General features: G+C 41.3%; 2 protein-coding genes across 8 annotated transcripts in view; one reads left to right on the forward strand and one right to left on the reverse strand.

Moving 5' to 3' along the window:
- Positions 1 to 1,050: 1,050 nt before the first annotated feature.
- On the reverse strand, positions 1,051 to 12,800 carry PRDX6 (peroxiredoxin 6). Its single transcript, XM_006063640.4, has 5 exons — positions 12,629 to 12,800; positions 8,439 to 8,595; positions 6,436 to 6,582; positions 3,446 to 3,592; positions 1,051 to 2,153 (listed from the first exon to the last, which is right to left on the reverse strand). The coding sequence occupies exons 1-5, from the start codon at positions 12,721 to 12,723 to the stop codon at positions 2,025 to 2,027; spliced, it is 675 nt and encodes a 224-aa protein (XP_006063702.1). The 5' UTR covers positions 12,724 to 12,800; the 3' UTR covers positions 1,051 to 2,024.
- Positions 11,848 to 26,953, forward strand: part of AADACL3 (arylacetamide deacetylase like 3) — a 166,428-nt gene continuing 151,322 nt past the window's right edge. For 6 of the 7 annotated variants that reach the window (XM_025285632.3, XM_044942824.2, XM_044942825.2 and 3 more), the window contains exon 1: positions 12,935 to 13,113. The gene's annotated coding sequence lies outside the window, so the exon portion shown is untranslated. Of the gene's footprint in view, positions 12,538 to 12,934; positions 13,114 to 26,953 lie in introns of those variants that run through there. The other variant, XM_025285633.3, reaches the window with a different exon arrangement.

Genomic DNA, 26,953 nt, shown 5'->3' on the forward strand with positions numbered 1-26,953 from the left:
GGTTACTCAGAAGAGATGTGCCAAAGAGCACCAGATAGTCTTGGTTCTTTACGTACAAAACACAGTGACTTGGAGACAAGGTGACAGCAAGATGCCAGCCCAGTTAAATCTCTCAGACCAGCATTCCCAAGGATATGACTTGGAATTTTCACCTTCCTTCTCAACCTTCTTAGCATCACCCAAATTTTACATGTGGTGAAATCAAGGAAATGAAAAAGTAATGACTTCTCTAAAACATGGCACCAGGGATCAGATTTTACATTATTCTACTCAATAAAAGTATAGAGGGCTACATGCAAGAGATTATACCAGGTATGGGACCCTTCTTTCTAAACCTAGGACAGTATACTAAGTCTGAGAGACTCTTGAGTTGGGAATCCTTCATACCCTTTCCAGAGAAGGCAATGGCAACCCACTCCAGTACTCTTGCCTGGAAAATCCCATGGATGGAGGAGCCTGGAAGGCTGTAGTCCATGGGGTCACGAAGAGTTGGACACGACTGAGCGACTTCACTTTCATGCATTGGAGAAGGAAATGGCAACCCACTCCAGTGTTCTTGCCTGGAGAATCCCAGGGGCAGTGGAGCCTGGTGGGCTGCCATCTATGGGGTCACACAGAGTTGGACAAGACTGAAGCAACTTAGCAGCAGCATACTCGTTCCAGAAAAGCAAAAGATGTCCCATCACCCTCAAGATTGGTATACTTAAATCTAGCACCCCTGTTAAGGTATTAGGTTAGAGGAGCTCTTTGTTGCAGGGGTCAGAGATTCCACAGGGCCCAGTTAATACAAAGGTGCAAAGTAGGCCAGGAGATGTGGCAGGATCACATTTTCATCAGCAGCTCCTCCATTTTCATTACATGAACTTTTATATACCTGTCTTTGGAGAGAAGCATCAGTGTCAGTCCTAGCGAGGAGACGTCTTGCCTTCAGGACATGAGTCTGAACTAGTACTTCAAAATGTGACAAATTTGATATTTGGCAAAACTAATACAATTATGTAAAGTTTAAAAATAAAATTAAAAAAAAAATGTGACAACAGAATTCTCTGATCACGTTTTTGACAAAGGATTTATTTGCTGATCCCTAAGAAGCAAAAATCAGAAAAACATCTCCGTCCCCCACTGCAAGAATAGATAATAAAACATTTTCAGTCATCCTCTTCCCTCTTCCCATGGTGGGCCGTTTCACATGCACATCATCGTGGAACAGACTGACAGCCAGAAATTCTCCAAAAGGCACCTGGCACCATCATGTTGCTCATGCCTTCTGCTCCACCTCTCTGGCAGGCAAGTGGAGCCTTTTCTGTAGCTTCTCGCTTTCAATAGAAATTTATTGAAAAATTTTCTTGATAGCAAAATATTTAAAGATTCTCTCCCCAGGCTCATCTTTCATTTATCTACTAGAGAAGTATTGAATTGAAAAGGTTTTTTCTCCCAGTTGTGATCAAAACATGGAAAACTGAAGAACTTGCAGGTTACTCTAAGTTCTTAGGTTACACACGTAGATATGTACAGAGGAAGTTGAACCCCAAGTTCTATTCCTTCCCAAAATGGATAACAGAGGATTTGATTAGAACAGAAAAAAAAAAAAAAAAAAAACCCAAACCTGATAGTCATTCTATTGGCTTGGCCAAAACGTTCGTTCAGGTCTTAAAAAGCCAAATGAACATTTTGGTCAACACAGTATGATGGAGCAAAGCAGGCTTTTTCAACCGTAAACTGATACCACCTCTTAGTCATAAACCCTGCAGAGATCCAAGATAAGTCCCAAATTTCAAAGAAAGTCAGCAGAGAGTGTGAAGATATATGAACAGAGGAGAAAGCTGCTGAAGGCACAAAGGATCCCAAGGAATTTTCAGTGCTGTTTTCATTTAATAAGCCAGTAGTATAGCAACCTAAAGACCTTGGCTGTGATCACACCAGAATGTTTTTAATGGACTGCTGCGGGGAAACATGATGGACAGTTGGCATCCTCTGGCTCATGGTGCTAAGTGGGCAGCTCCAGAACCAACTCCGTGGCGAGCCTATGGCTGGGGTGTGTAGCGGAGGTATTTCTTGCCAGATGGGAGCTCTTTGGTGAAGACTCCTTTAGGGAAAAGTTTTTTGGCTTCCTCTTCAGGGATGGTTGGAAGGACCATCACGCTGTCCCCATTCTATTGAAAAGACATTGAGAATGGTGAAGTTCAATCTTTCATGATGAGAATAATCAAGTCTCCTTTGCTTTGCTCTATCCCCCTGAGGAATTTTGCTTTCACAAATTGATCTTTGACACTTTTGGGAAGAGAAGTGTTTCCCCACCTTAATAAGAAATAGTCCTGCTTTAAACCCAGTAACGGTTTGCTATTAGATTTTAAAATTTATTCTAAATAAGTCCTTTTCACTACCCTGTGTGACTGAACCCAGCTTCCTCTTTCACCCTTGGTCCCTACCTTCACCTCCTGCTGCTGCTTTTCCAGGCATGTTGGCTCTCCTGTTCCTTGAACATGCCAAGCTCACTTTTAGGAAAACTCCTTAGCTGTTCCTTTAAGCCTGCAGGGCTCTTCCCTCCTAAAGATGCATGACTTGGTCTCTTGCTTTCTTTACGTCCTCCCCAAAGGTCTCTTCAGAGAAGAGCTTCCTTCTTTGACAGCCAAATATAAAAGCAACTCCTCCCACCTCTGCTCCCCTTCTCCCCACCTTTGCATGATTACTCTCTGTCATACACTGTCACCTAAGATACTGTAAACTTTACTGTTGGTCTTTACCCACTGGAATGTAAGTTTTGTGAGGGCAGGGACTTTACACTGATTGTTCACTGCTAAATCCCAGTGCCCACTGTCTGGGCTCAGTAAACATAGGTTCAATGAATGGACACAGAATTTCAGTGGTTTGCCAGTCAGAAGAAACAAAATAACAAGACCAGGTATTCAGGTTATTGAATTAAAAAATGTAGTGACGTTAAGAAACTCTTGTGGTATTATCCATGTCCTACATATTGCTGGAATAATAGAGATTAAAAATTCATGAACAGGTTTCAGAGAATTCTACATAGGTTTAAAAGACTGGAGCTTAAGAGAAATATTTCAAGACATTAATACACCAAATAGTTTTATACCCATGACTTAAGTGGTCAAACTAAGTTCTGCTATAAATATTTGCCATCAGGGAAGAGTTCAAGTTTTTTTTTTAAATCCTTTTATTTAGGAAAAGGAATCATTCTAACCAATTAATCTGCCCAAATAACCTAAAAGTTAGAAATATAGGGAGTTTGTATTTTGTATAAAAGGTGTTAAAGACACTGAAAAATAGCCTCGCAGTAAATCCTAAACTCAGCCAGGAGGAAAAATCCTCCCAATATATCTGCATGCCAGAAACAGAGCCCTAGATAACACCCTAAAGGGAGCCATTCAGATGGCCCCATAGGCCTTCTAGGCAAGATGGGTTTCTGCCCTTTTAAGATCTTTACCTTCCAGTCAACTGGGGTGGCCACCCTCTTTTCTGCCGTCAGCTGGAGAGAGATAATTACTCTGAGAATCTCATCAAAGTTCCTGCCAGTGGTAGCTGGGTAGAGGATGGACAGTTTCAGTTTCTTATCAGGACCAAAAATAAACACCTGCAAAGTACACAGACACATAAACAGGAAGAACTCTCTGAGTGTTTTTGATATTAAAGCCTCTTATAAGGCTCTTTAGTCATTAAAAATATTCAAGGGTATAACAAAACAAAATAACAAAAGCCCCCAAGTATCTAGAAAGACATGCCAAACAAACTGGGTAGTTGGAATAGTTATGATTTTCTTCTCTATATTTCTAAACTTGAAGGGAATTATATTTGGTTTTGGCTGTCTCAGTAAGAAAAACTAACTTGTGAACTGAATCCAGAAAAGGCCTCAGGAAGGTACTATGTTAACTATGGAAAATGATCATAAAAATAATAATAATGGGAGTTGATGGTGTTGTTTACTCGCTAAGTTATGTCCAACTCTTTTGTGACCTATGGGCCACAGCCTGCCAGGCTCCTTTGTCCATGGGATTTCACAGGCAAGAATACTGGAGTGGGTTGCCATTTCCTACTCCAGGGGATCTTCCCAACCCAGGGATCAAACCCACCTCTCCTGCTTTGGCATGCAGATTCTTTACCACTGAGCCACTTGGGAAGCCCTATGGGAGTTGACACTGGTCCTCAAAATTTTGTATATTTTTGCAGATGTGGGAATAAGTTTGTTCTCTGGTGGATAAGGACAGAACAAATAAGAATTCAAAACGAGAGATGCCTTAAGAAGGCTATGACCCACTGCTTTAAAGAGGGCTGTCAGGAGAACTATAGCAAAAGATTTCACTATTCTAGATGACAGGATAACTTTTTATGTAGATTTTCAAAAGCTGTGAATTAAGCAGTTTATGTATGGGAAGGCCTTACAAATAGCTGTGAAAACAAGAGAAGCGAAAAGCAAAGGAGAAAAGGAAAGATATAAACATCTGAAAGCAGAGTTCCAAAGAATAGCAAGAAGAGATAAGAAAGCCTTCTTCAGCAATCAATGCAAAGAAACAGAGGAAAACAACAGAATGGGAAAGACTAGGGATCTCTTCAAGAACATCAGAGATACCAAAGGAACATTTCATGCAAAGATGAGCTCAATAAAGGACAGAAATGGTATGGACCTAACAGAAGCAGGAGATATTAAGAAGAGATGGCAAGAATACACAGAAGAACTGTACAAAAAAGATCTTCACGACCCAGATAATCACGATGGTGTGATCACCGACCTAGAGCCAGACATCCTGGAATGTGAAGTCAAGTGGGCCTTAGAAAGCATCACTACGAACAAAGCTAGTGGAGGTGACGGAATTCCAGTTGAACTATTCCAAATCCTGAAAGATGATGCTGTGAAAGTGCTGCACTCAATATGCCAGCAAAATTGGAAAACTCAGCAGTGGCCACAGGACTGGAAAAGGTCAGTTTTCATTCCAATCCCAAAGAAAGGCAATGCCAAAGAATGCTCAAACTACCACACAATTGCACTCATCTCACACGCTACTAAAGTAATGCTCAAAATTCTCCAAGCCAGGCTTCAGCAATATGTGAACCGTGAACTTCCTGATGTTCAAGATGGTTTTAGAAAAGGGAGAGAAACCAGAGATCAAATTGCCAACATCTGCTGGATCATAGAAAAAGCAAGAGAGTTCCAGAAAAACATCAATTTCTGCTTTATTCACTATGCCAAAGCCTTTGACTGTGTGGATCACAATAAACTGTGGAAAATTCTGAAAGAGATGGGAATACCAGACCACCTGATCTACCTCTTGAGAAATTTGTATGCAGGTCAGGAAGCAACAGTTAGAACTGGACATGGAACAACAGACCGGTTCCAAATAGGAAAAGGAGTTCGTCAAGGCTGTATATTGTCACCCTGTTTATTTAACTTATATGCAGAGTACATCATGAGAAACGCTGAACTGGAAGAAACACAAACTGGTATCAAGATTGCCGGGAGAAATATCAATAACCTCAGATATGCAGATGACACCACCCTTATGGCAGAAAGTGAAGAGGAACTAAAAAGCCTCGATGAAAGTGAAAGTGGAGAGTGAAAAAGTTGGCTTAAAGCTCAACATTCAGAAAACAAAGATCATGGCATCTGGTCCCACCACTTCATGGGAAATAGATGGGGAAACAGTGGAAACAGTGTCAGACTTTATTTTTTTGGGCTCCAAAATCACTACAGATGGTGACTGCAGCCATGAAATTAAAAGACACTTACTCCTTGGAAGGAAAGTTATGACCAACCTAGATAGCATATTAAAAAGCAGAGATATTACTTTGCCAACAAAGGTCCATCTAGTCAAGGCTATGGTTTTTCCTGTGGTCATGTATGGATGTGAGAGTTGGACTGTGAAGAAGGCTGAGCGCCGAAGAATTGATGCTTTTGAACTGCGGTGTTGGAGAAGACTCTTGAGAGTCCCTTGGACTGCAAGGAGATCCAACCAGTCCATTGTGAAGGAGATCAGCCCTGGGATTTCTTTGGAAGGAATGATGCTAAAGCTGAAACTCCAGCACTTTGGCCACCTCATGTGAAGAGTTGACTCATTGGAAGAGACTCTGATGCTGGGAGGGATTGGGGGCAGGAGGAGAAGGGGACGACAGAGGATGAGATGGCTGGATGGCATCGCTGACTCGATGGACGTGAGTCTGAGTGAACTCTGGGAGTTGGTGATGGACAGGGAGGCCTGGCGTGCTGCGATTCATGGGGTCGCAAAGAGTCAGACACGACTGAGCAACTGATCTGATCTGATCTAGCTGAAAATTTTACTTTGTACCAGCATTTAGATAAAAAGTGAGAGTGTCAGCACAGACTTATTTCCTAACTGGAGATATTCACTCATTTACTTGAGTTGCCCCAAGCATTTACTGGGATAGATGTTGCCTGGTCAGATTATCTAGTAGTATACAACTCACCACACGAGCAGTCACAGGCATGCCCTTTTCGTCTTTCTCTGCTGGGTCCAGCATGCCCAACTGGATGGCAAGGTCCCGATTCTTATCATCAATGATGGGAAAAGGTAACTTTTCTGTGGGCTCTTCACCATTGTAAGCGTTGATATCCTGAAATGCAGGGGAAAGGGAAAAAGGGAAGTCTAAAGCAGGCATATTCTCTAAATGCAATCAGTTACCAGCCATCATTTTGTAAGACAGGGAAGAGAGGACCATAATCATAATAATTTCTCTATATAATTTTAATAAGAAAATTAATAAATGAACACTCCTTATCCCAACTGTTCACTGACAGAAATAACAGTAGGGTATAGTACTTAGGTTATAATCTAGAGCCTTTTCATGCCCAAGGCTCTTCAAATTCAGCGTGTTTTTATTGCTTTGAGAAAGCAGCATTAAACTCTCTAAAAGTGGAATAATACAGAGTTAAGACATCAATCCCAGGTACCTCTGGGTACCAAAACACTGTAAAAAAAAAAATCAGTAACAATGAGTTCACATCCAGAAATTATGTCACAGGCAAAGATAATTCTGTAGATATGGTACTGATCTGACCCCTGCCTCAAAAGCACCCTGACTCAGACATTAAGCTACTGAAACAAAGATATTAAGAAATGAGAAGAAACACAAAGCTTAGAGCAAAAAGAATAGAGAGTTGAATATTCACTTCAGGAACAAGTCAAAGGTAAATCTCTTATGGGTAAAAAGGCAGAGGTAAGTTTACACTAGGGTGAAATGCACATAAAAAGCAAAGCATTCCAAGTCTGAATTGAAGGACAATATACTTGCTTCCGCTCTATGCCTTCCTCCCCTAGTGAAAAAACTTTATTCATTTTTCTATCCTGGGAAGTTTTTTGCGGAGAAAAAAAAATCTAGCTTTATTATTTGATCTGGCATTGAAATTGCACTTGAGGTGGGCTAGGCATTATGGTAAGTACATGTGGGATACAGATAAGTAAAGTTCCTGCCTCTAAGGGAACTTCTAATTTGGTTAGATGATTTCCATAAGAAGCTACAACAAATACAAGACGGTAATATGCAAAAGGCAGAAGCTGAAGTACACCAGCCTCCCCATGTGTAAGACTGCTGAGCTAGGAAAGGGTTTAAGGATGGGGTATGACTTTGAACTGGGCCTTGAAGGATGGATACAATTTTCACAAGGCAAAGGAAGGCATTCTAGGGAAAGGGAGCAATATTAATGAAACATGTAGGCAAGTTTGAGTATAAACTATTGACTGGAGAATGAGGAATTTATCTGGGTAGAGTTTTAGGAAGTAAGGAAAAAGAGTTAATGCTGGAATAAGGTCTATGTATTCTGTGGCACCGTGAAAGTAAAACAAGAGTTGGTGGCATCACAGATTAAGAACCTCTGTGGATTTCGCCACAGAGACGCCACAGGATAAACGTAGCATTCATGAACTTTGAAATGGATAAGAAATTATACCATGTTTCTTAATTCTATTAGCTTAACTTTCTTCCTTCTGTCACTAGCAGTCTATCATGTCACCACCACTAAAATAACAACGGATATGGTTTCATGCTGCAGGCACCCTGAGGTTTCCTATATAACCAGGTGTAAAGCTGGGACTTGTTTCCTATTTAATGTGATCACAATTCTGAAAATTCTAAGGCACAAGCTCACCAGGAAACATGAACCTGGGTGTGTTCCTATACTTTAAAGAGTATCATATCATTGGCTATAAACTCTTCTTTCTGCCACCTTGTAGTCTCAATGATTGCTATGCAGTAACTCTCAACCCTGCTATTTGCATGACAGGCATTACATTACACTCATGAAAAGCAAAGAACCATATGCTTTGGCTTTATTCTATATTAAATCAAGCTAATTCCTACCCTCTATCATTTAGTATCAAAGAAAGTATCACCTTCATCTCAAAAAAGCCAAGCTACTCTATAAAATTTATAACATGATCTGTAACCTCAAAGCTTCTGCCAACAGGTAATACCTTGCTCCATGCAAGATGGTCTTCCACACTGTCTATGGAAAGAGCAATCATCTTAACATTTCTCTTGGCAAATTCTGGTGCCAGCTTTGCTGCTCTGCCGAGCTCCGTGGTACACACTGGGGTAAAGTCCCGAGGATGGGAGAAGAGAATGCCCCATCTGAGTAAGGAAAAGAAGGTCACAAGTGAACGAAGAGATGATCACCAACATCATGTACAGTGAAAACTCACACATCCAAGATCAAAAACGGCTTTCTTTTTAAAAATGGATGCTTATGAAGACAACTGGGGCTTCCCAGGTGGTGCTAGTGGTAAAGAACCTGCCTGCCAAAGCAAGAGATGTAAGAGATGTGGGTTCCATCCCTGGGTCAGGAAGATCCCCTGGAGGAGGGCATGGGAACCCACTCCAGTTGGGATACAGCTGAAGCGACTTAGCATGCACGCATGAAGACAATCACTTTTAAACTTTTTTGTTGAGGAATGCTTTTCAATTATCCCCAGAAAAACCTGTTTCATGCCCAATTCAATCAAATATATGAAATTCAATAAGGTAAATATTTAAAAAGACTGTCAGGGTATTGCTACTTTAGTAACTCCAGAGCTACCCTGAGTCCTTTTCAGTTAAAAAAATCTGTGCTATTCAAACTAAATACTTACTAAAATAGCTTCCCCCCTCCTTTACACTTTCTACATTTTTTTCTAAGCGCAGATATTCTGACATTCACCTCCAATAATGGATGAGCCAGTATGCCTGAATCTAGACCAATGCCTGACTTAAATAATAAACACATTATGTAACCTGAAATAAATAGGCTTCTATCCTCTATTTATATGTAAAGTTAAAGCTGACACTTGGCTTCTTTTACATGAACAGATATAAAAACTTTTGTAAAACTAGTTTACTGATCTAACCTGCTACACAGGACACCCAATATTTGTACCCTGACAAAACAACAGCATTTTAAGAGTTTCACCTATCTCTTCACGTGCAGTTTCTTCTTCCTTTAGACCAAGTGTGTAGAAAAAATATAGCCTTCGCTGTTGATTTCTACAACTACAGATTCTTAGGGAAACAGTATTATTTAAATCATCATTGCCTAAGATTAAACTTGTATGAATTTTAAGCACATTTCAAGCTAAGTCACCAAGAATCTTTGGAGTATTGTCTTCTCCTGGGCAGCAGAAACTATTCTTTTAACTGAAAATCTAACACTCAGTTTCCACACTCGAGTTGACTTAACAACATTAAAGCAGGACCTTAAACTAGTAGATTTCTCACGGTAGCCTAGACACCACGCTGTCCTCCTCGAAGTTTGCCAAATTTCCTGAAGCACAAATAAGAAAGCAGAGACAGGGTACCTAATTCCCACCTACATCTGCCACTCAGCTCCCAAGGTTTCAGGAAAGGAAAAGACTTTCTTATAAAAAGGATGGATGGCTCTGTGGCAAAACTGGGAAGAGAAAGGTAATATTTTTAAGATTGTGGGAGGGTGTGGTATGTTTTTATATATATATAAAGGGCAATAAGATTTATTTAAAATGTTTAAAAATAATCTAGTTATGAATACAATCTAGGCCTTAGAGTCCATGGTGAAGGATCTATTTAAGGGTCTGATGAGACTTAAGGAAAGTCTCCAGAAGTTGAGGAAAAAAATGAACAGGGCAGTTCCTCTTGTATTGTTAAAGAGGTGATTAGTTAGAAAAATCAGGCCTTCTCTTTGCATTGTGAGTCAAGAGACTGTTTTGCTGAATCATGTTAAGAAAACTTGTCTGAAGCCACTTCACATCCTCCCCTTCAGAAGCCACCCTCTATAGTTTGCTCCAGGCGAGGAACAGGATAACCCCTGAGAATGTCTTACTGTGGCCTGTTCCCTTCTAAGTCTCCCTACTGCTGCTCTTCAGAGGAATACAATTACAGTATCCCCTTTCCTTCCTTCTTCATTTTCAAAAGACAAAAAGGTTTGATGGTCCCAACTCACTAACCCCCTGGAAAAACCCACGTTTTGTTTGGTGAAGATGTACTGGGAAGAAGCTGCTTCTGTCACATATATATGGTGACTGGGCTCAATAAACTCATTAAATAAGCTCCCAAACCCCTTGGCTGTTTCCAGGTGTCCAGGGGAAGGGTAGGTACCCATAATGTTTGAAATTGTAATTTTTTTTCTTCAAAACACATCTGATCAAAAATTGACAGTCTGAACTGAAATCACATGAAGAATGGAGTTGGGAAAAATTCTGTTTGGCACAATCCATTTATTATAGTGTTATAAAAGGCTCAAACTTATTTTGGGGGTAAGGCAGGAAATAGTACTCTTCCATACTTGACCCAAGGCAGACTTGTGTATTATTTGTTTATAGATGCAGTTTTCTCTCTCATCTTCCTCCTGCTGATTCCCTGAGAAGGTACCACTTTTAATCAGATCAACAAAAAATCCAAACAATTAGGGTTAGCTTAAATGGTGACATCATTTATAACTATTGCTACAATCAATATGCTTCATAATAATATTTAGCTTTAACCTATACAACTTAAGAGCTTTGGCAAGATTTTGTTTTATGTGGGTGGGGGCTGTAGGTAAGAATGGGAAGAAACATTCTCTGAAAATCCCATGGAGTTTTGGAGAAATACTAATAACTAGATACTTGAGTATGAGACAGGACATGGTCTGTATTTCTGGTCTTTGCCTGCTTTTAAGGTCTGAGTGTTCCATTTCTCATCCTTTTTCTAGCCTAGTCCTCTCTTTCAAAGAACTTAGCTTTTCCCTTAATCAGTGGTTGGAAAAAATCCCCAGTGGCTCAGGTGGTAAAGAATCCACCTGCAATATGGGAGACCCAGGTTTGATCCCTGGGGTGGGAAGATCCCCTGCAGGAGGGAATGGATACCCACTCCAGTATTCTTGCCTGGAGAATCCCATGGATTCTCCCTGGCAGGCTACAATCCATGGGGTCACAAAAAGTCAGACACAACTGAGCAACTAACACACTTAGAAGAGGTTGGTTAGGCCTAAGAATCTCTCCCAGGTGGGGGTGTGTGTGTGTGTGTGTGTGTGTGTGTGTGTGTCTCGGGGGGCGGGGGGGTGGGGGGAGAGGGGTGCAGGCACTGGAATATAACTAGACACAGCTGGGATGTTTCATATTAAATCTAATCATCTTGACGTTTGCTGATTCAGAAGCTGTAAAACCACAGTTCCACCAATATACTCCTAGTCATAATTTAGTATGATTGCCAGGCTAGATCACGGGTCACCAGTTTGGCCAGACTGCGTGCGGCTGGGAGCAAGGCAGAAGGGGGAGGGGCAGTAAGAGGCACTCTGCTGTGAAACAAAAGGGCCTCAAAGTGGGAGGTGTTGGTGTCCATGACCTACCCATAGTTACTGCAAACTGAACAACCTCAGAAAGCCCTTCCCTCAGGGTGCTGCAAGTTCTGGAATAAAGGACACACCCGCAAACAGAGCGTTCTGGGTTCCTCCCAAAGCCGCTATCAAATCAAATTCTAGCAGCTGGGGGAGGCTCTGGACAAAAAGTCTTTCAGCCACCAATTTGGCAGCTGGTGGTCTAAATTTTTTTGTGCTGAGAAGCCTGCAAATACCACTGCAGCAAGCAGAACCCTCAGATAACACGCTGGGCCCTTCCTAAACCTTCAGCCAGCAGCAGTGCCCTTTGACTGGCCTTGGCTACCCACCTTCCCCCGGGAATGAACTGCAGAACGGAGAGAGGGAGGGAGGTACGACCCTGGGCACGAGTCCCAGGAACTGACCGCCGATGCTGCCCGGCCCCTGCCCGCTCCGGGCCTCGGCTGGACCATGCTACTCGCACAGTTTACCCAACAGGAAGTAAATGGACTTAAACTCTCCTCCGCACCGGCCTCCCGTTCCTGGGACCCGCGGGAACCCAATTTTGTTTCCCCTCCCCCTTCCTCATCCGGGAGCCAGCCCAACCACGCGGGGGCCGAGAAGCGAGAGGCGATCAAGTGGCCGGTGCAGGGTGAGCCGGAGGGTCGCTGCCCCTCCGCAGCCCCGCCGCGAAGAAGCGGCCAGACAACGAGACGCACGTGCAGGAACCGGTGCGGGGAGGAGACGGGCGACGAGCTGGGGGCCGAGCGGTGAGGAGGACCGAAGGGAGGAAAAAGGGAAGGCACCTCTGAGTTCGGGCGTAACCCGAGGCTAGGGCAGGGCGACGAAGTGGCCACTTACGAGTCTCCCAGATAGTCGTGGAAACGGATGCGGCCGATGGTAGTATTTGCCTCGAAGTTGGGAGCCTCGTCCCCGAGGAGGAGACCTCCGGGCATGGCGGCAGCAGTGACGCGGGGAGTAAGAGAAGGTGCAGTACCGACAGCCACTAGCCTGCGGGTTCTGGCGGTGTAGGTGCTGGGGGCGGAATAAATAGGGCTTTCAGGGGCGGGACCAAAGCCGAGTCCAGATAGGCGGGGTCGCGGCGGGAGCTATGGGCGGGGCCAGGTCATTTGCAGGATGGGCGGGGCCGCATCTGGCGTCTGGCAGCGGCGGCGACCCGGGCGAGAGTCTGGAACCGGCGGGAATCTGAGGCAGGGCTCGGGGCGGATTGTTCTGGGCCCGGTCCAGCACCCCGCCAGGCCTCTGCCCTGCCGGGAGCCTGTGAACACTGTCGCGTCTTCCATGTGACAGGGGACTCAATGACGTTGCCCTTTGGAGGCTTGGAGGTGCGTTCTGGGCTTTGGAGGTAAAGGAAGAGGAACGCAATAGGAAGGGGTGCCCCTAGGCGGACAGCCGCCCTACGGAGCGGCCAGAATCCGCGGAGACCCTCCTGCCCACCTCTTCATGGCCGACTGCAGGCCGAAGCGGTCCAGAGACCCCTGCACTCCCGGCTCTGTTAGCGTGAGGGTCTGGAATCCTGACCGCCCCAGCCAGCCTAGCCATCCTGAATTCTGTTATCAGAGGATGTGGCAAGACGCAGGCATGTGGGCCACCTTACGTCAGAGGAAGTGGCTTTCTTGTTGCCCCAAAAATTCCAGCAATCATGTCAGTACGTGCTTGGGGGAATGTGACGAAACTTTTAGTTTTATTCCACTCCCAGAATTCATTATGGACCATAAGATATTCAACACAATTATCCTGAAATTTAAGCATAAATATAAAAACCTACTTGTGATCTACTGTGTGCAAGTCAACAGGGCCACCCAAGGAAATGGAAGTTTAGATTCATTTATTTAACTTTCTACCTGCCAAGCCCAAGTTAGGCAAGATGACTATTCTCTTGGAGCTTTCATTATAGTGAGGGAGACATCATTAAACAGGAATATATTAGACAGTAGCATGTGCTGGAGGGTAACAGGTGCTGCTTGGACTGGATGGTCTGCTCAGGGAAAGCCTCCAGGATAATGTAGATAAACTGTAAGTAGTTAACCTCTGCCATAGTGCACCAAGGGCTCTTTCATAGGGATAAGACCCTCAACTTCCAGGCCAGTAATACCAATTGCAGGTGCATCTGTTTTCATAACTATCTTAGTAGTTTACATAGTAAGTGCTCTGGAAATGGTAGCTATTACTTGGATGATAGTAGTTTATGCAATAACCCTCGCTTTGCCAACTGTGTTCTATGTGCTATGCTAGGCCTGGTGATACAGAAGAGAGAGTCTTTCCTCTTAGAAGGAAAGCAGGTATACATACAGTTATGATAAAAACAGTAAATGCTGATGGAGGGTTGGGGGAGGGCAGGATGCCAAATTGTTAAAAGGTAGGAAGGAAAAAGTGAAGGGTTTGGCAATGGCCGTTTGGAAGAACAATAGTACATTGCGATTGTGAACTCCTAAAAGTTAGACCATATTTTACTGATAAATGTTTGTGACCTGTTAGATATAATGGGTGTGGAACTAGATTGCACAAAGTATTGGAGAACCATTTGGCCATCTTCCTGCAGCCACAACAGCAAAGTTTCTTGTCCATTTTCTGCTGGGAATGAAAGAGCAATGTATCTCTAGTTATAATAGCAGCTAGGCAAAAATTCTTACCCACTTTGGGCTTCCCTTGTGGCCCAGCTGGTAAAGAATCCGCCTGTACTGCGGGAGACCTGGGTTGGGAAGATACCCTGGAGAAGGGAAAGGCTACCCACTCCAGTATTCTGACCTGGAGAATTCCCTGGACTGTTTAGTCCATGGAGTTGCAAAGAGTCGGACACGACTGAGTACCTTTCACTTTCACTTGGGAGGAAATACTTAAAACTTGAAATTAATGTCAGAAAGGTGGGATGATGTTTTTAAAAGTAATTCTTATAAAGCTTTCTTGTTAAATTAGATTTTCTTTTCAGAAAAAATATAGAGGGCTGGAGTACAGGAAACTCTTGATCAGGGCAGTACTATCAAGCTGCTGTGTGAGTGGGGCTGATAATCTCCACTGCTCTTCTGTATCATATTTAATGTGGTTACTCCTTCCTGTCATGTCTGCTACAAGACATCTACAATCTGGAAAGAAAGCAAAATAGGACATGTGGGAATAAAAATGAAAAGACAACAGCTTATGAAATGCTAGAATGATGAATCGTTCTCAGAGGGACATGGGAGCAGTAAATTCTGACACTTCTTTCCCCAAATACAGCACTCTTCCTGAAAGTTTACTGTTTACAATGAAAGAGACTGTTTAGTAGGTTTCACAAATAATGATTTGGGGGGGGCGGTGGATTTTTTTCATTAATGGTTAAAGAATTAGATTTTAAAACATAATAGAACGAAGACCAAGTTAACATAATAGAACGAAGACCAAAAGTCAACTTGGAATTACTTAAAGGATGATGAATTAAGTTACCAATTTTCTTAACTGCTTTTAGTTAAGCATAGGAGACTTGATGCTATAATGGAAACAAATTAATATTTTTAAAGAGTGAGCAGTGAATATCAAGTTGTGAAGCTTCATATCTGTATATCTACAGAGATTATCATAGAGAGGAGACGGGAAGGGTAAAGAGGGAGAGAAGAGAAAGCAGATAGCAGACAAGTAGTAAGAACTGAGAAAGGGAAGAAGAAAGAAAAAGGAGAGAAAAAGAAGTGTTTGGGGAGAGGAACCAATTTGAATGCCTGCCTTGCCCTGATTTCTCCTCAGCAAAGTCAACCACATGGCCCTGCCACTCTGGCTTTTGGTGGTTGCCCAGGACTGGGTACTTGACTCAAAGGCAATCAACCTGCAGACTGGGTAATAGCCTGTGGGAGCCTGGTACAAAATGTTTTGTTACTGGTTCTTCTTTTGATGACTGGAATGCAAGACAGCCAATTAAATTAACAGTTCAAAGTAGTTCACAGGAAAGGTAGAAGCTGAAAAATGGTTAAGTAAGGTAGTAAGCAGAAGCCATGAGATGGCCCAGAGAAGAGTGGAAGTGGCAGAAACTCTAGAAGCAGAACAGCAGACGACTGATGCTGAATGGTACAAGATAACCCACGTAGTCATTAAGGGATACTTTATACAGGATACTAACTAATAGCCTCCTAGCTTCCCAACTTAAATTCTTTGAGGCTTACTGCCAGGGTGAACTCGGAGAAGGCAATGGCACCCCACTCCAGTACTCTTGCCTGGAAAATCCCATGAATGGAGGAGCCTGGTAGGCTGCAGTCCATGGGGTGCTAAGAGTTGGACACGACTGAGTGACTTCACTTTCACTTTTCACTTTCATGCGTTGGAGAAGGAAATGGAAACCCACTCCAGTATTCTTGCCTGGAGAATCCCAGGGATGGAGGAGCCTTGTGGGCTGTCGTCTATGGGGTCGCACAGAGTCAGACATGACTGAAGCGACTTAGCAGCAGCAGCAGCAGCCAGGGTGAACTAAAGCTAGGTGGTGAGAGAAGTCCTCCCCAGGTACAGGCAATCAAGCTATGAATTTTCTGAGAATTTAAAGATGATGATGATTATAATAATATCAGGCTGCTTGTCATTAGCACCAAGATCTGGAACTTCTAAGCAATGTTCATGATAAAATACTTAGAAAAATCTTAATGTTGGTCTAAATTGTAAACAATTGCTTCAGTCACTGGTGAGTATTAATAATGTAATATATACCTTAGCTCTAGGTTAGCACATTTAACTTATTTGTGTTCTGTGCTTAGTCGCTCAGCTGTGTCCAACTCTTTGTGACCCCATGGACTGTAGCTCACCAGGTTCCTCTGTCCATGAAATTCTCTAGACAAGTCTGTCGCCATGCCCTTCTCCAGAGGATTTTCCCAACCCAGGGATAAAAACTGGGTCTCCCACAATGCAGGCAGATTCTTTACCATCTGAGCCACCAGTGAAGCCCACATTTAACTTACTTATCCTTTTTTTCTTTTTAAGAAAGTCTTCTACATAGAAGTTAATTTGGAGAATTCTCCACTCTTCAGTCAGCTCTCTCAGTATTTGTAGACCTCATTTATTTCAATTATAAATTCATTGTGGTTCAAGCTGTTTTCCAGCATTGTTTCTGTCTCTGAGTCCTGAGGTAATAATTCTTGCATTTAAACAACAGGTTTGAAGTAAGCAACAATAGCTCAATGATTATAAAGTTAAAGTAACAGAACTCAAGTTATGTCATTGTGAGTGACCACTTGGAATTTTTGTGTATAAAATGTGTAGGGTATCATGTCATATGCAAAGAGTGATGGTTTTACTTCTTCTTTTCCTACTTGGATTTCCTTTATTTCTTTTTCTTCTCTGTTGTGACTAGGACATTCAAGATTATGTTAAATAAAAAGGGTAAGAATGGACATCATTGTCTTGTTCCTCATCTTAGAGGAATTGTTTTCAGGTTTTCACCATTAAGTATGATCTTTGCTCTGTGTTTGTCATGTATGGCCTTTATTATGTTGAGATCTGTTCTGTCTGTGCCTGCTTTCTGAAGAATTTTTATCATAAATCGATGCTGAATTTTGTCAAAAACTTTTCATGCGTCTATTGAGATGATCATATGGTTTTTATTCTTCAATTTGTTAATGTGGTATATCACATTGATTGATTGGTGGATTTTGAAAAATCCTTGTATTCCTGAGGTAAATCCCACATGATCATGGTGTATGATCTTTTTAATGTAAAGATATAACCAGAGATCAAATTGCCAACATCCGCTGGATCATCGAAAAAGCAACAGAGTTCCAGAAAAACATCTATTTCTGCTTTATTGACTATGCCAAAGCCTTTGACTGTGTGGATCACAATAAACTGTGGAAAATTCTGAAAGAGATGGGAATACCAGACCACCTGACCTGCCTCTTGAGAAACCTATATGCAGGTCAGGAAGCAACAGTTAGAACTGGACATGGAACAAGAAACTGGTTCCAAATTGGAAAAGGAGTATGTCAAGGCTGTATATTGTCATCCTGCTTATTTAATTTATATGCAGAGTACATCATGAGAAACGCTGAGCTGGAAGAAGCACAAGCTGAAATCAAGATTGCCGGGAGAAATATCAATAACCTCAGCTATGCAGATGACACCACCCTTATGGCAGAAAGTGAAGAGGAACTAAAAAGCCTCTTGATGAGAGTGAAAGAGGTGAGTGAAAAAGTTGGCTTAAAAGCTCAACATTCAGAAAACGAAATGGCATCTGGTCCCATCACTTCATGGCAAATAGATGGGGAAACAGTGGAAACAGTGTCAGACTTTATTTTTCTGGGCTCCACAATCACTGCAGATGGTGACTGCAGCCATGAAATTAAAAGACACTTACTCCTTGGAAGGAAAGTTATGACCAACCTAGATGGCATATTCAAAAGCAGAGACATTACTTTGCCAACAAAGGTCCATCTAGTCAAGGCTATGGTTTTTCCAGTGGTCATGTATGGATGTGAGAGTTGGACTGTGAAGAAAGCTGAGTGCTGAAGAATTGATGCTTTTGAACTGTGGTGTTGGAGAAGACTCTTGAGGGTCCCTTGGACTGCAAGGAGATCCAACCAGTCCATTCTGAAGGAGATCAGCCCTGGGATTTCTTTGGAAGGAATGATGCTAAAGCTGAAACTCCAGTACTTTGGCCACCTCATGCAAAGAGTTGACTCATTGGAAAAGACCCTGATGCTGGAAGGGATTGGGGGCAGGAGGAGAAGGGGATGACAGAGGATGAGATGGCTGGATGGCATCACTGACTCGATGGACGTGAGTCTGAGTGAACTCCGGGAGTTGGTGATGGACAGGGAGGCCTGGCATGCTGCGATTCATGGGGTCGCAAAGAGTCGGACAGGACTGAGCAACTGAACTGAACTGAACTGAATGATGCCACCAGAAAACTATTAGAGCTAATCAGTGAATTTGGTAAAATTGCATAGTTGCATCTCTATACACTAACAATGAAGTACAGAGAGAGGAATTAAGGAAACAAGCCCATTTACTGTCACATAAAAAAGGGTAAAATATATAGGAATAAACCTAAGTAAGGAGGCAAAAGACCTATACTCTGAAAACTAGAAGACACTGATGAAAGATATTGAAGACAACACAAACAGATGGACAGATATACCATAGTCTTGAATTGGAAGAATCAATATGGTAAAATAATACTACTCAAGCAATCCACGGATTCAATCCAATCCCTATCAAAATGGCAATGTCATTTTTCACAGAACTAGAACAAATAATTAAAAAAATTTTGTATGGAAACACGACCCTAAATAGCCAAAACAATCTGGAGAGAGAACAGAGCTGAAGGAATCACATGTCCTAACTTTAGGCTATATTACAAAGCTACAGTGATCAAACAGTATGGTACTGGCACAAGAACAGACACATATCAGTGGAACAGGGTAGAGAGCCCAGAGATAAACTCTCACACTTATGGTCAATTGATCTATGACAAAGGCAGTAAGAATATACAGTGGAAAAGCAATCGCTTCAATATGTGATGCTGGGAAAACTGAACAGCTACCTGTAGAAGAATAAAATTAGAACATTCTCTAATACCATATACAAAAATAAATTCAAAGTAGATTAAAGACCTAAATGTAAGACTGAATACTATAAAATTCCTAGAATAAAACATAGGCAGAGCACTCTTTAACATAAATTGCAGCAATTTTTTTGGATCCATCTCCTGAAGTAAAGGAAATAAAAACAGTTGGAACCTAATTAAACTTAAAAGCTTTTGCACAGCAAAGGAAATTATCAGTAAAATGAAAAGACAGCTTACTGAATGAGATAAAATATTTGTAAGTGATATGACCAATAAGGGGTTAATATCTAGCATATATAAACAGATGATACAACTCAACATTAAAAAAAAAAAAAAACAAAACTGAGCAGACATTTTTCCAAAGAGGAAATGCAGATGGCCAACAGGCACATGTAAAAATGTTCAGCATCACTAATCATTGGGGAAATGAAAATCAAAGCCACAATGAGATAACACCTGTGATTTTATTTAATCATACATTTTGAGCCTTTGACATTTTTGACAAACTTGCCAAAATCAAATTCTGAATGAAGTTTTTTGACCATAAACTAACTTTGGGAATTTATCAGAGAGCCCCAGAATATATCAAGAAATTTCTTTTCTTATAAAAAAGAGATAATAAACTAATTAGGCTTACTTGACATGTTAAATTACATGAGAAGTGTTGTCAAGTAAGACGTGATGTTTGACTTTTTTGGGTTATATTGTGTATAAATAATATATATATTATTCATGTAAGTGTTACAGAAATTACATGAGATTCTGAGAAATCTGATATGTCCTGGTATAATGTTATCAGTTAAATTCCAGTTATCATCTTAAAACGTTGTATGTCTCAGAAATAACCATTTTTTCCCCAATTGTATCTAAATAGACTCTTATTAAGTCCTTCACTTTGGATATTTTTAAATCTTTTGTTATTCACAGTTATTGTTTTACTCTGATGCCTTCCTGAAAACTTGTAAGCAACTATGATCCAAAACTGCTTGTCCTCAAAGGTTAGTGGAAAGGACCTTGATGAATACTTTAGAATACAGAATTCTGATAACTTTTAAGATTGTGCCATTGAACTGGGTGTAAATTTCCAAAACTCAAATAGGGAAATTGATGGATTCTTAAAACTGCAAACCCAATATCAAACATCAGTTCAGTTCAGTCGCTCAGTCATGTCCGACTCTTTGCAACCCTATGAATTGCAGCATGCCAGGCCTCCCTATCCATCACCAACTCCCAGAGTTCACTCAAACTCATGTCCATCAAGTCGGTGATGCCATCCAGCCATCTCATCCTCCTTCGTCCCCTTCTCCTCCTGCCCCCAATCCCTCCCAGCATCAGGGTCTTTCCCAATGAGTCAACTCTGCATGAGGTGGCCAAACTATTGGAGTTTCAGCTTTAGCATCATTCCTTCCAAAGAACACCCAGAACTGATGTCCTTTAGAATGGACTGGTTGGATCTCCTTGCAGTCCAAGGGACTCTCAAGAGTCTTCTCCAACACCACAGTTCAAAAGCATTAATTCTTCGGCCTAATAACAATTAATTATATGACACTGAGTGAACTGGTGAGAATGATTATAATTTTTATGAATTTTTGTTTGGAACATTACTAGTTCTTTAATATTTTGTTTTTCAGATTTAAAGAAACCTTTTCCTCTCTTCCCTGAGCTACCTCTAACTTACAGCAGCTTGGTAAATTATATCTCTAACTTACAGCAGCTTGGTCAATTATACCTTTGTGGACAAGGGTGAAACAGTTACTCTTTTCCCCTATATGATGCCTCCAGAATTTGGAAAAGCTTATTGAATGTTTTTATTTTCATGATAATATATTTTCATAAATTCAGTAAAAATCTGTTCTTATCAGTTCAGTTCAGTCACTCACTCGCATTTGACTCTTTGCGACCCCATGGACTGCAGCACATCAGGCTTCCCTGTCTATCACCAACTCCTGGAGCTTGCTCAAACACATGTCCATTGAGTCAGTGATGCTATCCAACCATCTCATCCTCTGTCATCTCCTTCTCCTCCTGCCTTCAATCTTTCCCAGCATCATGGTCTTTTCTAATGAGTCAGTTCTTTGCATCAGGTAGCCAAAGTATTGGAGCTTCAGCTTCAACATCAGTCCTTCCAACGAATATTCAGGACTGATTTCCTTCAGGATGCACTGGTTGGGTCTCCTTGGTGTCCAAGGGACTCTCAAATGTCTTCTCCAACACCACAGTTCAAAAGCATCAATTCTTAGGCACTCAGCTTTCTTCACAGTCAAACTCTCACATCCATACATGACCACTGGAAAAACCATAGCCTTGACTAGATGGACCTTTGTTGGCAAAGTAATGTCTCTGCTTTTTAATATGCCATCTAGGTTGGTGGCACTAGGCCATCTAGGTTGGTGGAAGGAAAAGTCATTTTCCTTCCAAGGAGTGAGTGTCTTTTAATTTCATGGCTGCAGCCACCATCTGCAGTGATTTTGGAGCTCCAAAAAATAGTCTGACACTGTTTCCACTGTTTCCCCATCCATTTGCCATGAAGTGATGGGACCAGATGCCATGATCTTCGTTTTCTGAATGTTGAGCTTTAAGCCAACTTTTTCACTCTCCTCTTTCACTCTCATCAAGAGGCTTTTTAGTTCCTCTTCACTTTCTGCCATAAGGGTGGTGTCATCTGCATAGCTGAGGTTATTCAGATTTCTCCCGGCAATCTTGATTCCAACTTGTGCTTCTTCTGGCCCAGCATTTCTCGTGATGTACTCTGCATATAAATTAAATAAGCAGGATGACAATAGACAGCCTTGACATATTCCTTTTCCAATTTGGAACCAGTTTCTTGTTCCATGTCCAGTTCTAACTGTTGCTTCCTGACCTGCATATAGGTTTCTCAAGAGGCAGGTCAGGTGGTCTGGTATTCCCATCTCTTTCAGAATTTTCCACAGTTTATTGTAATCCACATAGTCAAAGGCTTTGGCATAGTCAATAAAGCAGAAATAGATGTTTTTCTGGAACTGTGTTTGCTTTTTGATGATCCAGCAGATGTTGGCAATTTGATCTCTGGTTCCTCTGCCTTTTCTAAAACCAGCTTGCACATCTGGAAGTTCATGATTCACGTATTGCTGAAGCCTGGCTTGGAAAATTTTGAGCATTACTTTACTAGCATGTGAAATGAGTGCAATTGTGCGGTAGTCTGAGCATTCTTTGGCATTGCCTTTCTTTAGGACTGGAATGAAAACTGACCTTTTCCAGTCCTGAGGCCACTGCTGAGTTTTCCAAATTTGCTGGCATATTGAGTGCAGCACTTTCACAACATCATCTTTTAGGATTTGAAATAGCTCAACTGGAATTCCATCACCTCCACTAGCTTGGTTTGTAGTGATGCTTTCTAAGGCCCATTTGACTTCAGATTCCAGGATGTCTGGCTCTAGGTGAGTGATCACACCATCGTGATAATCTGGGTCATGAGGATCTTTTTCGTATAGTTCTTTTGTATATTCTTGCCATCTCTTCTTAATATCTTCTGCTTCTGTCAGGTTCATACCATTTCTGTCCTTTATCGAGCCCATCTTTGCATGAAATGTTCCCTTGTTATCTCTAATTTTCTTGAAGAGATCTCTAGTCTTTCCCATTCTGTTGTTTTCCTCTATTTTTTGCATTGTTCGCTGAGGAAGGCTTTGTTATCTCTCCTTGCTATTCTTTGGAACTCTGCATTCAGATGCTTATATCTTTTCCTTTTCTCCTTTTCTTTTCGCTTCTCTTCTTTTCACAGCTGTTTGTAAGGCCCCCTCAGACAGCCATTTTGCTTTTTTGCATTTCTTTTCCAAGGGGATGGTCTTGCTCCCTGTCTCTTGTACAATGTCACGAACCTCATTCCAAAGTTCATCAGGCACTCTATCAGATTTAGTCCCTTAAATCTATTTCTCACTTCCACTGTATAATCATAAGGAATTTGATTTAGGTCATACCTGAATGGTCTAGTGGTTTTCCCTACTTTCTTCAATTTCAGTCTGAATTTGGCAATAAGGAGTTCATGATCTGAGCCACAGTCAGCTCCTGGTGTTGTTTTTGATGAGTATAGAGTTTCTCCATCTTTGGCTGCAAAGAATGTAATCAATCTGATTTCGGTGTTGACCATCTGGTGATGTCCATGTGTAGAGTCTTGTCTTGTGTTGTTGGAAGAGGGTGCTTGCTATGACCAATGCATTTTCTTGGCAAAACTCTATTAGTCTTTGCCCTGCTTCATTCCGTCTTCCAAGGCCAAATTTGCCCGTTACTCCAGGTGTTTCTTGACTTCCTACTTTTGCATTCCAGTCCCCTATAATGAAAAGGACATCTTTTTTGGGTGTTAGTTCTAAAAGGTCTTGTAGGTTTTCATAGAACCGTTCAACTTCAGCTTCTTCAGTGTTACTGGTTGGGGCATTTACTTGGATTACTGTGATATTGAATGGTTTGCCTTGGAAATGAACAGAGATCATTCTGTCGTTTTTGAGATTGCATCCAAGTACTGCATTTCGGACTCTTTTGTCGACCATGATTAAGGAAGTAAAGTTGACTTAAAAAGCCAGAAAAGATAACTTTGAAAATCCAACTTGTATCTTGCTTATAGGGTTCCCACATCACAGTGAGTGAGGGAGGTCACTACCTCGTAGAGCAGGAACCTCAGAATATTTGGGGGACCTTAGAAAGAGAGGAATTCACCCAAATCAATGTGTGTTGTAGGCAAAGTCTTGTGATGACTCCTTGACTTGGCTTACTAGCCTTGAGAAGCTTTTAAAAGTCCAATCTGAGATTCCTTATGAAAAGTTCCAGCAAAGAAAAATCAGAAGAACTTTGGTCAGTCTTGCTGCTCTTATATAAGTAATGAGGCCAAATCTAGTGAGATTAGACTATTTTGCCAAACAAATTTGTCTTACTTTAGACAGAAAAATTATCAGTGCCATAAAAAGTGGCACATCTTTTTGGGTATTAGATTCTAGCCCTTTTCATTGTCTTTGAGGTTTTAGTCCCTACCTGTAAACTGTACTGGTTCCTGAATTCTTCAGGTTTTCTCAACACCTGGCTACAACTCACCAAATTATTATTTTCATTTTTTCTCCCAACTTTCTGACTTGGAATCACTAAGAAGTACAACTGCCCTTTTCCCAGAGCACTGCAAACTAGATGAATTGGTTATAAATTTAAGAGAAATCAGTACAACAGATGTGATGTATGGACATTCTTCATGCCTGCTGCTTTGTGGGTCACTCAGAAAGTTTACTAGAACATCCAACACCAACATAGGCATTCAAACTGCAAACCAGGAAATTCATCAAAAATTGACACTGCCATTCTTACTTTAGAGAAAGGATGGGGTTTACTGAAAGAAACCCCATATCTAGGTATATTCTCTACTGCTTGGTCTCCAGACTAAAAAAATTGGTTTGTAAGTTTTCTCCTATCATTAAACTTTGTTTTTAAAATTTCTATAGGAATACGTTTTATTCAATACCTGATTGCTTGCACCATACACAGAGACCATGTTTAGGTGGAAACCTGCAACATTGCCTCCTTAGATGAAACACAATTGTTTAACTGGACTGACCTATTCATAAGAGACTGAAGTAAGATATGGGACATTGTAATTAGATATATTCTTTTCTGCTTTTTCCAATTTTTTTTTTTTTTTACCCTTTGACTTGATCTCTTATTTCACAATATCTAACTCAAGTCTTTCTGCAGCTTCAAACTCAGCCTTAATACGTGAAACCTCCTGAAGATAAAGTTTCAAATGGGAAACGGAAGAAAATCAGAATGTCACCTCAAAATATGCTTCTTTGACATGAAAATTATTTGAGCTGAAGGCAATTAAGAAGCATCAAAGCCAGATAAAGCTGCTCCCTTTCTTTCTAAAGGCAATATGTAAATTCTCCTTTTGCTGGAGACAGACTTTTATCAACTCAGAGATGGCACCAGAGAAATCTGCAAGCAAACTTAACTCCATTAGTTTCCTCACATATATTTACCTTCCTTTGGCTTGCCAGTCTTGGAAGCCTAAAACTACTGTCCTCTGTTCTGGCATTTCTGTTCAAATTTATTCCTCCTTGTTGAAAATGCTACATAAGTCACACTTCTAAGCAGGTATCTCTCCATCCTCAGGGCAGCCAGATGCCTCAGGGAGGCTGACCTCACCTTCAGCTCCAGAGATAGTCCTAATTTGTCCAAGATAATCAATATTAGCATTACCTGGGGACTTACAAGAAATACACATCATCAGGCTCCATGCCAGACCTACTGAATCAGAAACTGGGGATGGGACCCTGTGATATGTGTTTAAATAAATCTTCCAGGGGATTCTGATGCTACAGACTAAAACAATACCTTGTCATTTATTGGAATTGGCCCAGGAATAGACATTTGATCTAGTTCTTTCTACTGAGACATGACATCTGCTAGGAGAGCTTCTGGAAAAATTGTCCTTTCTCTGAAGTGAAAATCAAAGGGAGTCATTTTTCCATCTTCCTCTGAGAATTGTGCCTGGATGCTTGAAAATACTGCTGTCATATTTCTACAAGACTAGCAATGACATAACACCAAGAATGGCACAGAAGAGACATGGGGAAAAAAATCTGGATTTTTAATAACATCATTGAACTGCAGCCTGTCCTAAAACTTACTCTACCTCTAGACTTCCGTCTGAGTCAAGAAATACTCATGTGGTTAAAAATAATTTGAATCACGGTTTCTGTTGGCTGCTGTCAAAAGTATCCTATAGTGTGGTAAATTAGATTTGTTAATATTTTACTTTGGATTTTAAAATTTATATTCCGTGGTGAAAATGACCCAAGGTTTATTTTATTTTTGCTAGCATTGTTAGTTTTTATTTATAATTTTTTATGATTTGTTTGGTCGCACCGTGTCTTCCTTGCTATGCGAGGGCTTTCTCTAGTTACGGTGAGCAGGGGCTACTCTTCGTTAGGGTGCACGGGCTTCTCACTGTGGTGGCTTCTTTTGTTGCCAAGCATAGGCTCCAGGCCCAAGGGTATCAGTAGGTGCAGCATATAGGCTCAGTGGTTGCAGCCCTTGGGCTCTAGTGTGCGGGCTTAGTAGCTCCAAGGCATTTGGAATCTTCCCAGACCAGGGATCGAACCATGTCCCCTGCGTAGGTAGGCAGATTCTTACCCACTCTACCAGCAGGGAAGTCCACATAGTCACTTTTTAGAGTCAGGATAAACTTCTTAAAAAAGTAAATTGGGAAGCTTGTCATAGTTTTTATTATCTGAATGATTTAAATAACTCAGAAATTATCTGTTCTTTAAAATATATTGGACTTTCTGGTAAAACAGTCTCGACTACTGCTTTTTTGAAGTTAGAACTTTTGCTACATTTTTAAGTTCTTCTCTAATTATTAGGCTAGTTTTCACTCTTAAAGAGTCAATATTAGTTATTTATATCTTTCTAAAATATGTCTATTTCATGTGAAAGTAAGTGAAAGGAAAGTGAAGTCGCTCGGTCATGTCTGACTCTGCGATCCTGTGGACTGTAGCCCACCAGGCTCCTCCATCCATGGGATTCTAATTTATTGGCATATGTTGGAAATTTTAATTTTAGTCCGTTTTTGGTTATATTCACTTTCTCATTGTATATATTTTTATTTCCGCTTCCTTTTTTCTTGGTTCTGCTAA

This window comes from Bubalus bubalis, chromosome 5 (genome assembly GCF_019923935.1).
Source record: "Bubalus bubalis isolate 160015118507 breed Murrah chromosome 5, NDDB_SH_1, whole genome shotgun sequence".
NCBI classification, from domain to species: domain Eukaryota; kingdom Metazoa; phylum Chordata; class Mammalia; order Artiodactyla; family Bovidae; genus Bubalus; species Bubalus bubalis.

What these genes read in the sequence shown, in the direction of transcription:
- PRDX6 (XM_006063640.4), bottom strand. Translation starts at nt 12,723, where the DNA reads ATGCCCGGAGGTCTCCTCCTCGGGGACGAGGCTCCCAACTTCGAGGCA. An exon ending in ACCATCTTGCATGGAGCAAG is followed by an intron (nt 6,583 to 8,438) that starts GTATTACCTGTT and finishes CCTGCATTTCAG; the next exon opens with GATATCAACGCTTACAATGG. An exon ending in CCACCCCAGTTGACTGGAAG is followed by an intron (nt 2,154 to 3,445) that starts GTAAAGATCTTA and finishes TCTTTTCAATAG; the next exon opens with AATGGGGACAGCGTGATGGT.